Source organism: Equus przewalskii, chromosome 9 (genome assembly GCF_037783145.1).
Source record: "Equus przewalskii isolate Varuska chromosome 9, EquPr2, whole genome shotgun sequence".
Lineage (NCBI taxonomy): Eukaryota > Metazoa > Chordata > Mammalia > Perissodactyla > Equidae > Equus > Equus przewalskii.
This window is the reverse complement of record NC_091839.1, coordinates 29,544,273-29,560,083: the sequence shown is the minus strand read 5'-3', so window position 1 is coordinate 29,560,083 and position 15,811 is coordinate 29,544,273. Positions and strand designations below refer to the sequence as shown.

Here is a 15,811-nt window from a genome sequence, read left to right as displayed (position 1 = left end):
TATTCCTGAATTAATTGAATTGTCTTTCTGAGTTTTCTTGTAACTCATTGAGTTTCTTTATGACTATTTTGAATACTCTGTCATTTAGATTGTAAGTTTCTGTGACTTCAGGATTGGTTTCTGGATGCTTGTCATTTTCCTTCTGGTCTGGAGTATTAATATATTTCTTAATGCTGTTTCATGGGGTAGATCTTGGCTATCACATAGTGGTAGCATCTGGTCACAGATTCCACCTGCTACCACTGGGAGGGAGGTAGGGGCTGTGTTTTCTGAGTCTGTCACAATTCCTGGAAGTTGTATCCATCTGTTGGAAGTTATGCCAATAGGGCTCTCTGCATCTGACTGCTGCTGCTTCCCACACATAGAGCAGGTGCTCTGGTGGGGATCCCCTTCCCTAGCTGACTGGCTAAGCTGATGCATCGGGCAGGATGGGACAGAGGGGGAACCTTCTTTCCCACCCATCCTCCCACTCTGCACTCCCTGGTTCCCTACCTTGGCTGCTCAGCTCGGTGAGGACGCCCCTGTGGTGGTTTTGTTGCCTTGGTATTGAGCATTCCAGAGGGGTGGGAAGCAACTGCGAGACTGAAATTGTTCCAGCAGAGGGCTGCCTTTCCCCTGTTCTCCTCTCAGAGTTGCACACTAGCTGCTGTGTGAGTCTCATGCCCTAGATGCTGCCACTTGGGGAGGGGGAGGAGATCCACTTACTTCCTTCCACTGCCTTCCACAGATCCAGCACCCCCACCTTCAGACACATGGCTGCATGGATCTCTCAGATGTGTACTGTGTTGTGTGAATGTCCTCTGTGGGCTAATGAAGGTCCTTTTCATTGTATCTTAGCAGGGATGGCCTAGGAGAACAGTTCACTCTGCCATGATGCTGACGTTACTCCTCTGGATTTACTTTTGTATTTGGGCTCATGCATTCATTGCATGCTTACTATGTTGACACGGGAGTCAGCGTTAATTATTGTCATCTAGCTACATAAATTCGACTTTTACCAGGAATCAGCAAATGAACAATCATTTGAACAATGCAAATGTTATCTAATGTATTAATACACACACACACACACACACGTCACTCCTAGCAATCACAGTTTAAAAATGCACATTGTTTGTCACCCCAGAAATGCTGAACATTTTCTTTTAAAAAATCCTACTTGATCAAATTAAATGAAAATACACCTAGTGAGGACTATCATAAAACAATGTATGAGAAAGGAATTCATAAAATTCTGAGTTCCCTAAGATAATGATGTGGAAGAAAATTAGCTGGGCAAAGAAGTATATTCTGATTGCAGAGTATGGCAGAGGAAAAGGAACTGGGAGGATATCATCAAGAGATCTGGAAAAGTCATTTCATCCATTTACCCCTCATCTGAAAATGTAAGTTTTAGATAATAATCTAAGGAAGCTTTCAGTTCTACAAGTCTATATTTCGGTTAAAATGGAATTTCTAATAAAGAAAAGAGACAAGGAGTTAAACAATCTTTCCTATGAATAAACAAAATTAAAGAAGAAGGAGGCAGGGCTGGCCTGGTGGTGCAGCAGTTAAGTTTGCACATTCCGCTTCTTGCTGGCCCAGGGTTCGCTGGTTCAGATCTTGGGTGTCGACAGGGCACCACTTGGCATGCCATGCTGTGGTGGGCATCCCACGTATAAAGTAGAGGAAGATGGGCATGGATGTTAGCTCAGGTCCAGGCTTCCTCAGAAAAAAAGAGGAGGACTGGCAGTAGTTAGCTCAGGGCTAATCTTCCATAAAAAAAAAAAAAAGAGAAAAGAAAAAGGAGGCAGATAAATACATCAAGATCATTTATATCACTAGGAAAAAAAAACCTGAAGGCAAGATAATTGACCATTTACACAGAAGCTGGAATCTCTTAAGGAACACATCTGGTGGGTGTGATGATATATGCAGAAATGGGGAGAAAAACTTGCCTTATGCTTTATACTTTTGCATTATGCCCAATATTGTTATATACATTTTGACCTACCAATAGAACTTAGCAAAATAAAGGAACTCAATGCCCTCTCCATTAACTGTGACAGATGAATGTTTTTCATTGGAGCCTGAGGTTGAAAGTAAACTTATATAGATCACAACAAATACAGACTTACCTATGTTGCCAGTGCTAAGAATCCGAGAGGAATAGATATCATTTAAGAGCAAAACCAAGCAAGCCAGTTATCTGTCAGATAAATATGTGACTGGTTCACATCTTGAGACTTGCAGTCACTTAACAAACATATTTAGTTGTAAATTATGAGACCCAAATACTCTTTTTGTTTCCCTTTCCTTGGTTTACCTTCCAAATGGAATAACTGTAGATAAAGACTTAAAGAAAATAAAGTTTGGGTATTTGTTTTCAGAACATGTGACTTATTCTCTGGTCTGGATTTCAAAGACACCAATATAATGTGGATTGTATATAATTAAAAAATTTTTTTACAAATATATGCTTATGCATAAATTTTGGAAAATACAGAAAAGTCCAAAGAAGTAGAGAAAAAACATTCTCCATCTGGTCAACAGAAGTTATCACTATTTATTTTTCAGTTGGGCTTTATACCATATACCTATAGTACCTTGGTATTATGACTTAGTCACTTTTTACATCAGGAGTATTTCCTCAGGTCATTAAACACTTGGTGGTTTTAAAGCATCTGCATAGTGTCTTATTTTATAGTAATGCCATAATTTGTTGAGGTATTTTGATTACCAAGAGTAAAATAAAGAGCTACAGCTTATTACAATAGGCTTCTTAAATCAATGTGCAAAAGGGAAATTTGGACACTGAAAAAGAAGGTAAAGAGTAATGTGAAGACTGTTAATGGAGGAAAAATAAGTGAGACTAGCTCAATTAGAGATGTCAAGTTAATAAACTTTCAGAAGGCTCACTAAATTGGAGTTGGGAGGCCAAAAGGCGGAGCTCTCACACCGTATGTCAATAGCAGAGCCCAACAAGAAGAAGAAATACTTCCTCTTCTTGAACTGCCAGTCAAGAAGCTCAGCCAATGAGAGACTGTCTCAACTCAGCCAATGAAAAGTCACTACAAATCAAGCTCTCAATTCCTCCAGTGGACTCTGTTTACAATAGCCCTCCCAACTTCCTCTTCCCCTCTGTAAAAGAGTTTTTCCTCCCTTGCTGCTGGGGGACTTGCATGTGGCTCACCATGGTTTCAGACCCCCAATTGCGACTCTTTGTCGATCCCAAATAAACCCATTTTTGCTGCAGAAATAACTGCCTATTTGTTTAAGGTCAACATTTTGGTGTCCCACATGGGAATCCAGGGGAGACCCCCCGCAACAACTCCAAGGCTGGTGAGCAAACCGCTATGGTACCAACAACAGACCCCATTGAGCTCACAGCTTTTCTCATCAGCCCTGGAGTTTGAGGGTAAAGTCTTTTCTCCTGGATCCAAACTTCCAACCTATTGGAGGTTCTCCAGGCTGTATTCAAGATCTATTTCAACTCTTTGTCCTTTTCTGGTTAAGGGCATATTTGTCTGTGAGCACTCAGGTAGAACTTTGGCTTGATTCTGTGAATCAGGCTATTCCTCTGAACTGTGCTAGCCTTTGATCTGATTCCTTTTGGAACTGGACTAGTCCCATACTTGGAAGTGGTTAGCCTTCCATCCGACTTTTGGATTGTTCATTGGAACTGTGTTATCAGCCTTTGGATTGACTTCCTTGGGAGCAGACTGTCCCTTGGAACAGTATTGATTAGCTTTGGTTTGATTCCCTTAGGGATTGAACCGTACTTGGGGATTAACGGTGTTCCTTGACACTGCATTGATTTGATCTTTGGTCCATCTTACTGAATTGGGACTGCTCTGTTGGGACTGGCTGGTATTAAGCCTGCAGGGTATTTGAGCTGTTCAAGCTGTTTAAGCAACAAAGTGTTTAAGGTGTTTGAGAATTATTCCTCAGCTCTAGAGGAAATCCTCTAAGAAATAGAATCTCAGTTATTGGAATATTTTTAGAGTGCCCTCCCCCTACAGAGGCCCTGGCTGATTTTAAGTTTAAAAACCACAGTCATTTCTCACGTGCATTTTTTCCACTAAATGGACTGACTTAACCAAAAGTAAATTAGAATATCAGTGGCCATTATGGGGAACTTTTGAACTCCTTAAGCTTACTTTTCTTAAAACTGAATTTTCTTAAAACCTATCAGAACCTGTCCCTTTAAAATTAAGCCTTCTGAAGATCCAGAGGCTAAACCCTTAATTCCTTATATTCTCTGGACTAAAGCTGAACTTTGAGCCATAGTCAAAGATTTTCCCAAAGTAACCAAAGATCCTCACAGATTTGCTGAGGAATTTAATATAGTCATTCAGACATAGGATATTACAGCCAGCAACGTCACCCTGTGGCACGAGGATACCCCCCCTTGCCTTAGAGCCACTATCACCACTGCCCTTTTGGTAAATGGTTGTAGGATCCCCTTCATTTTTGTACCTCATGCAGTAGAAGCCCTCCTGAATTTTGAAGACAGTCAACCTAGTTCAGCCAGCTGCCTCATCTATGAAATCCTTTTGTTAACTGTTCCCCACATAATTCTTTTTACACTGTAATAACCTTAACCCTGCTACGTTTCTCCCCTCCATTACTGATGAAGTCCCTCACAACTGCTTAGCACTGACAGATTAAGTCCTCACTCCTCATGAAACTCCTGTGGGTAACACCGACTTCTCATGTATACTGATGGTTCTTATTTAAAAGTTGACAATGGCAAATATTGTGCTGGGTATACTATTGCAACTTCTTTTGATATTGTTGAGGCAGCACCTTTACCTATGGCTACTTTGGCCCAACAGTCTGAATTATATGCTCTTACATGGGCCTGTACTTTAGCCAAGGCAAAAGTGCCAATATTTATACTGATAGTAGATGTGCTTTCAGAGTAGCTCATAATTTTGGAATGTTGTGGAAGCAATCAGGAATTATTGGATGCTATGCATTTTTTTTTTCCTTTTTCTCCCCAAAGACCGCAGCACATAGTTGTAGATTCTAGTTGTGAGTGCCTCTGTGTGCTATGTGGGACACCGCCTCAGCATGGCCTGATGAGTGATGCCATGTCTGCGCCCAGGATCTGAACCCGAGAAACCCTGGGCCACTGAAGCATGCAAATTTAACCACTCGGCCGGGGGCCAGCCCCTGGATGCTGTACTTTTACTTGCCACTTTAGCTATTATTAAGATCCTGGAACATTCTCAACTTGACTCTCTGGAAGGTAAAGGAAATTACTTGGCTGAAATTTCTGCAAGAATGCAGCCCTTGAAGGAACCAACAGCAGCCAAACCTCTGTCATGGTCCAAAGGGATATTTCCTCAAATAACAACTGCGAAAAACTGACTAAAGAAGTCCAACAATTGGTCTCAGCAAAGGAAAAATAAAATTAGAAATTCAACAATTGTTGGTTTTATTAAAAGAGAAAGCTCTGGTTCCTATCACATAACAATCCAGGCCTACTGGAGACTAAAATTCCTACTCCTAACCACTGTCACTGTACATGTATCAAACCATTGGTCTACTGACAAAATGATAAGATTCATGAATCAATATTGGTGAGGAAATATGAACAAGTCTGTAAAAAGTCCCACTTGTCCAAAATATAACCTAGGGAAGCCTGTTCATACTGTTCCTGGATATTTTAAACTGCCTAATGGACCATTCAAGGTTTGGCAAATGGATTTCATACAGCTTCCCCTGTCTTGCAGATATAAATGGTTTAGTTGTGGTTTGTAGGTTTTCTCACTGGACTGAAGCCTTTCCTTGCAGATAGGCCACAGCCTTTTCTGTGGCTAAAGTCCTTTTAAAAAGAATTAGCCCTACCTGAGGAATTCCACTCAAGCTTCACAGTGATTGAGGAACTCACTTTACTGGTCAGGTACCTCAACAAGTCTGTACCGTTTGGCCGGTTTTACAACACTCACTTTGTGCCTACCACCCTCAATCCTCTAAGTTAGTTGAACACACTAATGGTATTATTAAGACTCAGTTGGCAAAGTTTGTAGAAACCTTCTAAATACCTTGACCAAAAGCATTGCCATTCATCCCTCTAAATTTCAGATCTACCCGCTTTGGAACTCACAAACTCTCACTCTTTGACACCATCACAGGACACCCAATGTGTCCTGCCTCTTTTGACCCACAGCTGATAAAAGGAGATAACACCCCAATATTGTGAAGGCCTAACTGTTCTATTAAAATTAACCACATTTTGGTAGAGCAATCTTTTCACAGTGTGATCCAGGGAGACGATGACCTTGAGCATCATACCTTGCAATCTGGAGATTTTGTCTGTTGGAAAAGATGACTCCAGAAGGGCTCTCTTCAACCTTTCTGGAAAGGCCATTAGGTACTGTTAACTAACCCTTGTGCCACAAGGGAACAGACTCTTGGATTCATGTGACACATCTAAAGAAAGCACCAAACCCTGACTGGACCTGCACATCACCTGGTGACCTCAAAATAAAGACTTCCTGGAATTGAGGCAGATGACATCTGATGAGACAGCTTTCCCAAGATGTCCAGACCAGGCCCACTGGAAGTTTGTCTGCCAAACCTTTGATGATGACATAATGCTTCAGATGACCTCCATTGCCTGTGATCTTGAAAGTATACGGATTTTAGAAAAGACAAACATCTGAAAGTTCTCCCTTCTATTCTTCCTGCTTCACATGACCCCCAGTGCCTGTGATCTTGAAAGTATACGGACTTTAGAAAAGACAAACATCTGAAAGTTCTCCCTTCTATTCTTCCTGTTACTCAAGTGTGGTCTCAACAGGTTTCCAATCTGTGCACTTTCCCTCAGATATGACATGGGGGAAAAGCCCTTCCTGGCATGGAAGGCAAAATGCTGCTGAAACCAGAAAAACCTGATCCTCGATCACCAATGCTTTTACAGAAAGATCTTGATCAAAATGGGAAAATGTCAAATTAACAAACAAAACCCTCATTAAATTGGAGTTGGGAAGCCAAGAGGGGGAGCTCTCACACCCAACATTGATAGCAGAGCCTCCCCACCGGCGAGAAGCTCAGCCAATGAAAGCCACTACACATGAACTCTCAATTCCTCCTGCCACTCTGTTTACAACAGCCCTGCCAACTTCCTCTTCCCCTCTGTAAAAGAGTTTTTTCTCCCTTGCTGCTGGGGGAATGGCAGCTGGCGTACCATGTTGCAGACGCCCTGTTGCAATTCTTTGCTGATTCTGAAGGAACACATTTTTGCTGGAGTAATAACTGGCTATTTGTTTAAGTTCAACAGAGGCAGGATAATAGGGTTAACCAAGTCCTGTGATTTATTCCTGACTTTAGGACAAAAGGGCGACCCATCACACATCTCACTTAATGTTTATAACTGCACGTTGAGTGGAAGTTTACTTACTTTAATTAGAGAAAGTCACGGTTTATAACCCAAGCGAATACTGCTAATCCCACCAGGCTCAAGCTCCCCTGGGGTGGTCTTTTAAAGGCTACGAGTCCGAGTCCCTTCGGAGAGGTCTTCCACGTAAAACACAAACCTCTCCGGCGCCGAAGCCGCCAGAAAGACCTCTTCCTCAGCAGCTCTAGAGACGACGACGAGGGCGTGCAGGGCCGGGCAGGCGCACCCGCGACCGAGACGGCCCGTTGCCATGACAACCAGAGCCGCGCGCCGGTGTGCGCCAACTGAAGATCCGCGAGCGGAAGAGGCGCCTCTCCGCCCCCACGGCCGCGCATGCGCTAACGTAACCTCAGGCTCCGGGTTGAGGCCCTCACTTTGTCGTCACAGGGCAGATGATCAGGGTGCGTCGGCCTCTTTCCTCTCCCTCTACCGTGGGCCTTTCCCCTCCCCCTCCATTCTCCTCCCTTTTCCCCTCCCCTGGTCCCTCGTTCTTCTCTCTCCTTCCTCTCTCCCTCCCTCCCGCGGTCCCAGCCCACCCCTACTTCCGGTCCGCGGCCGCCGGCGGAAGGGTGTTCCGCCTCTTCCGCCTTTACGGCGGCGGCGGCGGCGGCGGCGCCTGCGCGTGCCCTGTCAGGGTCAGCTGGCGGGTTCCCTGGGCCGTCCACCTGCGCGTCACGGAGCCGCGCCGCGGGGGTCGATGGCGATGAACTATAACGCCAAGGATGAAGTGGACGGTGGGCCCCCGGGTGCCCCTGGGGGCGCCGCCAAGAACCGAAGACCGGATAACACGGCCTTCAAACAGCAGAGGCTGCCGGCTTGGCAGCCCATCCTCACGGCCGGCACAGTGCTACCCACCTTCTTCATCATCGGCCTCATCTTCATCCCCATTGGCATCGGCATCTTCGTCACCTCCAACAACATCCGCGAGATCGAGGTGAGCGGAGGCCGGCGGCGCGTCCTCGGGCCTGGAGGTCGGCCCGGGCCCGCCCTCCCCGCGTCTTGCTCTCTTCCCCGTTTCCTCGTTCTCTTCCTGCGGGCCCCCCGAATTTGCGGGTTTGTCCGAGCTTCCTCTTGCTGGCGATTTACCCGATTAGAGACGGGAATGTTGAACGCGGTTGGGCGAAGAAGGCTTTTAATGGGCGCTTTGTGTGGTTCCGGGGTGCGGATTTTACTGCCAGCGGAGGTTTAAAAAAACAGAGAGAAGTGGAAAACTGAAAGTTATCGCAGGATGTAACTCCAGGAGAATTGACCTGGTTAGAGTGCCATTACCTGCGGGGGGATTATCCCAGGACACAGAGGTTAACACTTTGGCCATTGTTGGGAAGAGGACCCAGAGTCATAGAGGTGTTGATGATTTTTATGTAAAGAAGTTGTCGTATCGTACCAAGTCACATCTTAGGACATATGACGGAAGTGTGCACAGTACCTTTCATTTTGGGCTAATAGGTGCTTTTAGTTGTAGGGCATGATATAGATAAAGGTAACCTGAAACTTCAATTCCGGTTTGGCTTTTAGGCTGCGTTTATTAATAACCATGTCCTACATTCGCCCTAGTCTTTTCTTCCTGATTTTAAACTTTAAAAAGAAGAATCAATGATCACACACAGAGAATAAGTTGTGCACTGTCTTCTGAACATTTTACTGGCAAAAGACATGATAGACAAACTTGGGGAAGCATCTTGACTTCTGTCAGAGCAGCTGTCATAGTACCGTGATCCATCTGCAGTGGTGAAGATAGGATGATAGTAAAATGTAGATACTTTGTATAGATGCCCACTATTAAACATCTGCTCATCCTCTTTTCTTGAATATTTGAGGGTATTTTTGTCTGTTTGAAGAGGCAGGAACTGACATCAAGTTCTCTTGATTTCTTCTGTACCAGGTTTTGTCATTTTCCCCCTCATTTTATTAATTACTTTTAAATTTATTAATTACTTTTAAATTTTAAATTTATGTGATTTAACGGGGCTTTCAGAGTAATTTTATTTCAACTGCAGGAATAGGCATAAAGATAACTGTTTTCCAGTTTAATTTACAGTGTTACCTCTGAAAACAAAGTCAATATATTTTTTAATTGTACAGTGCTCATTTCATTGTTAATAACAGTAATAAGAGTAGTATCGATAGCATCGTTTTTAAATCTTTTATTAAAACTTTATTTTCAGTTTAATAACTAGGGAAAATGTTAGTTTGTTTTTTCAGCGTGTATTTTTATCTCCCTAATAGTACTTCAAATATGGTACTTCTTATTCTCCCAGCCACACTAGGATCACACACATCAGGATATGAGCAAAGTGGTGTAATGCAAGGACCATGGGCTCTAGGCTGGAGTCAGGTAGAGCTGGGTTTAAATTCAAGCTCACTTACTCAGCTAGTAGCTCAGTTTCTTGGAAAACTTAGTCTCTCAGAGTCTCAGTTTCCTCACCTGTAAAATAGGTAAATAATGCCTATCTTGTAAGATGCAAGAATTAGAACAATGTAGTAGATAAGATTCCTGGCACTAAGTTTGTACAATGAATAGTTACTGTTTTGATGATCCCTAATCAGGAGTAGAGAAATAGAGTTAGAAGGGTTGACAGTTGCTGGTAAGTTAGAAGAGTATTGTAAAATTGTGACAGAAACCCAAATGCAGATGTCTTGATTCCCAGCCTTAAGCTTTCACACTACCCTAGGAGCCTTACTGCAGTGTTAGTAGTTAAGTAGAAGAAAATAATTTAACTTAGAAATTTGATTATCTTATTTAAACTTCTTAAGATATTAAGATGAACGTAGCAATAATTTGGAATTTTATATGATTGCTTTTTATTAAATTATCAGAATGCAATCTGTTAATATTTACTATACTATGAAAATAAATACTTTTGTTTAAAATTTTGAGATTCTGAAATAAGATTCTTCACACTAAGTATTTGGTGAAGATTGGAATTTCTTAACTCATTCTCATATATGTAATTCTGGTTTCCAGTTGCCTGAAGAGTCCGCGGCATTTTACTCTGGTTCAGAGGGCAGTCCGGGCATTGGAGTTGAAGTCCCAGCTGTGTTACTCTGTAGTTTGTGATCTTAGGCATATTTTTAAGTCTCAGTTTTTTTACTTGAAGAACCAAAAGATTCAGACTAGATGATCTTTAAGATGCTGTTCAACTGTAAAATTCTGTAACTTCCAGCTTTAATGTGATTAAAAAAATGCATGTTCAAATTGTGTCACTTTTGGAACCAGAGGAAATGAAAATGAGGAATGATTAGAAATTTTGTACCAACACTGACATATAGTTGTGCAAATAGAATAAAAAAATTTTTTTTAAATTTGATTGTTAAATATGTAGAAAACTGGTTCTGAATTGAATCTGGAGTTGCTAGAAAAAGCTGGGGAACTTTCCGAAAATACACATGCTTATTTCCACTTGCTCTCTGCCCTTCGTTAGGCCCTAGTTTATTTTAAATATGTTGAAGGTTATTAAAAGTGAATGAGTAAGGAGAAATTGTTGACAGTATTCACTTTCATGCTGTAAGTTGCTCATACCTCTTTGGCTTATTTTCTCATTTTTGAAAATTTTAAGAACTTTCATTGCTGTGTTGCATCAAATTACTAGGCCAAAGGAGACTTGTCAAGCGAGAATACTTTTGTAATATAGCTTTAAGTGCTAAGATCAGAAATCCAAACTTTTTAGGTATAAAAATCGGTGGGTATTTACCCTTCTTCCGCAAATGTTATGCTAAAGAATTACTACTCTTGTAAAGCTCTTTGGGCTCTCTTGAAAAAGATGTGAAAAGATATTTTAAAATTTTAATGTTTATATTTAGCAGTATATTTCCCTCCCACCCCCTTTTAGGTTTGTGTATCTTGTTTAGTTTTTAGATTTTCCATAATCTAATAAAATGGGGTTGTTAGAAAACCAGAGTTGTTAATTTTATCCTTCATAAGAAAACATTTTAAACATTTAATATTTCATTTAGTATCAGCAGCAAGGAATGAGTATTTCCTTTAATTTGGCGGTTGTTGGAGTCAGGCACATCTTTCTACCACAAAGGTCTGTTCTAGTCTAGGGCCGTTGTTGGTGAGGCTGAGCTGTTAATTAAATAGCCCTAACTTGAAAAAGATAATGAAATATTCTAAACTTTTGCAAAGGCGTGAAGGTATATATTTTTAAATTAATGGTTAGAATTGGATGAGGACGTTATTGAGAGTAGTATTCAGAGTAAATCTAAAAACTAAACATTTACTTCAAATTAATATTGCCAAAAGTGTTCAAGATACATTTTCATTACCCCACTCCCCCCAGACACACGTTTGATAGAGAAACCCTAACTTTCCTCTTCACATTATTATTTCATTTACTGTCCTAATTAAATAATTCTGGTTATCTTCTGTTTCCCTACTTTCTGATAAAAATATGCTTTTATCTGTTTTTACTCCTGTGTAATTTGGATTCTTAGATTCTAAGGTTTTTTTGTTTTTGTTTTTGTTTTGAGGAAGATTAGCCCTGAGCTAACATCCCCTGCCAATCCTCCTCTTTTTGCTGAGGAAGACTGATCTTGAGCTAACATCCATGCCCTTCTTCTTCTATTTTGTATGTGGGACGCCTGCCACAGCATGGCTTGATAAGTGGTGTGTAGGTCCATGCCTGGAGTCCGAACTGGCAAACCCTGGGCCACCGAAGAGGAGCGTGCCAACTTAACTGCTGTGCTACCCAGCCAGCCCCCTAGATTCTAAGATTTTAAGAGGATTAAATTTCTTTTCTGCATTTAGTATTCTTTGTTTATACTTAGCCTATAGCTAAGAGTCAAGGAAGAATTAATTGTTTTGTAGAAATGATTGTTAAAGATTAGGCACTTTAAGAAGTTTAAAGATTTTGGTGTTTAAATGAATTGCAGTTGCTTAGAAGCTGCCTCTTGGAAGTTAAGAGGTCTGTAGTGTTAGTGTTCTGTTTCTCAGGTAACTTTAGTACTTAGAGCGAGGCATGACAAAGTAAATGTGGTCGGCCAGACTATTTTGTAAGGCCCAGGAACTGAGAATGGTTTTACAGATGAACATTTGCGATTGATTCGATAATAGGAAACACTAACTTTGAACCCCAATTATGTGAAATGTTATCCCCCTAAAATAATTCCATTCTTATTAGTAGACCTATATTACCAGAAAATTGTACACAATTGTTATTATATTTTGAATTTAATCAGTAAAAATTTGTGCAAATTTGTTCTCTCTCTTGTTATATAAGAACCTTACGTATATCCTCGCCCTTGCCTCCTGGTTTGCAAATCCTAAAATAGTTACTTTCTGGCCCCTTACAGAAAAGAATCTCCTGTGTTTGAGTTACAGTTTGAAAGAAACATAATGGCAAATTTAGCATTTGTTACAAAAATAGTAGTGTTTAATTTATACATTCTAATCCTCAATCATCTTTGAAGGTAGTGTTACTGAACCAAACTGGGTTCCCTTCCTGGTGAGTTAAAAATCAGACTTTCCACCAGAAGTAGTTGTCCCATGAAGTAGGGTTTATCTGCAGCAAATAGGAGACCACACGGAATCATTTCTGAAGTTGCGATTTTCCCTAGGGACCTTTTATTTAAGATGAGGAATGAATATTCAGAAGGGAGAGGTGGGGTTTGCTTGCGCAGGCTCAGTTGGAAAACATGCTTCCACACACACTGCAGGTTATGGGAATAAGGCCTCAGCTCCTCCTGCAGAGGAGATCTGAGCACTGAAAATGAGGCAAAGGTCATCTCTTGGGACTTTTCGGCCCATATACACAGGCGGGGCTCTTGTTTTGGGATTTGGAGTGATTCACAGTGGTTGGTGATTACATCTCTTATCGTAAGAACAAAAAAAAATTAGAGAAACAGTTAAATGCTTCTGAAACCTCCCTGAGTTCCGCCGGGTGATTAGTCGGTGACAGTAGGTGTAAGGATCCCTGATGATCACTTATGTTCTTCCTTCATGTGTACGACTTTGATAGATAGAAATTACCTTAGCTAAACTTACCATTAAACTTGGCTCCAGTGACATCATTCTTCCTTTCTTTGTCACAGTCAGGTGAAGTTCAAGCAACTGAAAGAAAATTGCTTTTGAAACTTTTACTTTAGTAAAAGTGTCCTCATTCAAGCCTCTGGAAAGGGCTCCAGGCAGCTTCTTTAGTCTGGGACTGTCAGTTCAAAGAGGCACTTAAAATGCCATTTTTAACTTAGTCTAATTAGTACTTAAAATGATTTACCTTCTTACTCAGCATTTTGTTGAGTGACCTGTTTAGGTCTTTTATTGATTTCCTTTAAGACAGATTTACATTCAAAAATGAAAGTTTTCCAGTCCTTATGCAGTGTAAAAATTGCACGTCCTTCAAATTCCTCCTTTCCCACCATGTTAAATTCAGTTTGTTTCATAGGAGTAAGATGTATTTTTGGAATTACTAAGAAGAAATGTCAGTTTGATTGGGGGAACAATTACAGTGGTAGCAAAATAAAGCTGAGAAATATGATAACTCTTAAACTAATCATCTGCTTCTGTTCTGTTTTGCCTCTGGTTCTTTGTGTTTTGTTGTTAAGTTAAGGGGCAGGTCTTCACCTTATCATTGTATTCTGCACCATGCCTTGTATGCTTTGATGTGTAATAAGCATTAATTTTTAAAAATAAGAGAACTGTAGTTTCTCTCCCACCTAGTAGCCTCTTTCTTTCTAGGATAAGTTATCTTTATTTTTTTTAAAGATTGGCACTGAGGTAACATCTGTTGCCAATCTTTTTTTCTTCTTCTTCTCCCCGATCTCCCTGGTACATAGTTGCATATTTTAGTTGCGGTCCTTCTAGTTGTGGCATGTGGGACGCCACCTCAGCGTGGCCTGATGAGCCATGCCATGTCAGCTCCCAGGATCCGAACCAGTGAAACCCTGGGCCAGTGAAGCAGAGCACGCGAACTTAACTTATCCTTGGGGCTGGCCCCGTGGCCAAGTGGTTATCTTTAGAATGAACATTTTTTTCCCCCTACCTTTATTGAGGTATCATTGACAAATAAAAATTATGTGTGTTTAAGGTGTTCAGTTTGATGGTTTGATATACATATACATTGTGAAATGATTGCTATAGTCAAAGGTAATTAACACATCCATCATCTTTCATTGTTCCGTTTTGCTTTTGGTGTGGTGATAACGCTTAAGATCTACTCTCTTCTCAAAGACAAGAGGATAACAAGTGTTGGTGAGGGTATAGAGAAGAGGAAACCCTTGTGGAATGTAAGTTGGTACAGCCATTATGGAAAACAGTATGGAGAATCCTCAGAAAATTAAAAAATAGAACTGCCATACAATCCAGCAGTCCCGCTACTGAGTATATATCCAAAGGAAATGAAATCGGTATCTCAAAGAGGTATCTGCACTCTCATGTTCACAAACTTTGTTTTTATACCCAGCAGATTTTATTACAGTATGGACATTAGGTCCAGCTACCACTGGATTTTAGCTGATAAAGGATATGGTGGGTTTTTTGTGTGTGTGTGTGTGTGTGTGGTGAGGAAGATTGGCCCTAAGCTAACATCTCTTGCCACCCTTCCTCTTTTTGCTTCAGGAAGATTGTCACTGAGCTGACATCTGTGCCAGTCTTCCTCTATTTTATGTGGAATGCTGCCACAGTGTGGCTTGACGAGTGGTGCTAGGTCTGTGCCTGGGATCCGAACCTGTGAACCCTGGACCACTGAAGCAGAACGTGGGAACTTAATTACTATGCCACCTGGCCGGCCCCAACTTTCTCTGTATTTCTGAATGTCTTTTCCCCATTCCCTTTGCCCTTTTCTTAGTTTATGCTCTGAACATTTCTCCCCTGGATTATTGCAAGTAGCATTCTGTTTTCTTTGCTTCTAGTCAGACATTTTCTTTAGTCTTTCTGCGCATTACTGCCAGAGTAATCTCTCTAAAAGCCTAAGTTGGAATATTTCATTCTTCTGCTTAAAATTTCTCCTGTGGCTCCCTCTAGCATTCAGGATAATGTTCAAACCCCATAATATAAAATGTTATTTCCTTCATGATAGGCTACTTTCTACTTCTCTAGCCTGATCTCCTCTCACTCCATTACCCTTTGCTCTGGCCATAGCCAACTCCTGTCATTTCTGGAATGTGTCATGATACTAGATCTACTTGAAAGAGCCTTCCTTGTTTTTCAAATTTCATTCCTATCAACACTACGGAAATCTTCCCTGGTTCCTCCCTTTTCCCAGCTGACATATATGCGTCTCTCAGGTTCCATAAGTTCTAGTTTATGGCCTGTCATAACACATTATCAAGTTATATCCTGTACTTATTGGCTAATGTGGCTTTCTATTCCACTAGTCTGTAAATCTTTTGTGGCACCAACAATGTATTTTTTCCATTATGTATTCCCATCCTATAGCACAATGCTTGGTATCTAATTGGGGCTAAGATTGTAGCCGCCCCTGACACAGG

At 41.2% G+C, this 15,811-nt stretch overlaps 1 protein-coding gene and 1 long non-coding RNA gene across 2 annotated transcripts in view; one reads left to right on the top strand and one right to left on the bottom strand.

The window, feature by feature from the left end:
• Positions 1-1,414: 1,414 nt before the first annotated feature.
• Positions 1,415-7,515, bottom strand: LOC139073605 (uncharacterized). The gene is made up of 2 exons (XR_011522510.1): positions 7,391-7,515; positions 1,415-1,751 (listed from the first exon to the last, which is right to left on the bottom strand). It is a non-coding gene; the product is annotated as an uncharacterized lncRNA (long non-coding RNA).
• A 111-nt stretch (positions 7,516-7,626) lies between these two features.
• The window catches only part of TMEM30A (transmembrane protein 30A), a 30,312-nt gene continuing 22,127 nt past the window's right edge, over positions 7,627-15,811 (top strand). The window contains exon 1 of the mRNA XM_008522349.2: positions 7,627-8,321. Coding sequence (XP_008520571.2) covers positions 7,638-8,321 — 684 coding nt within the window. The 5' untranslated portion in view covers positions 7,627-7,637. The remainder of the gene's footprint in view (positions 8,322-15,811) is intronic.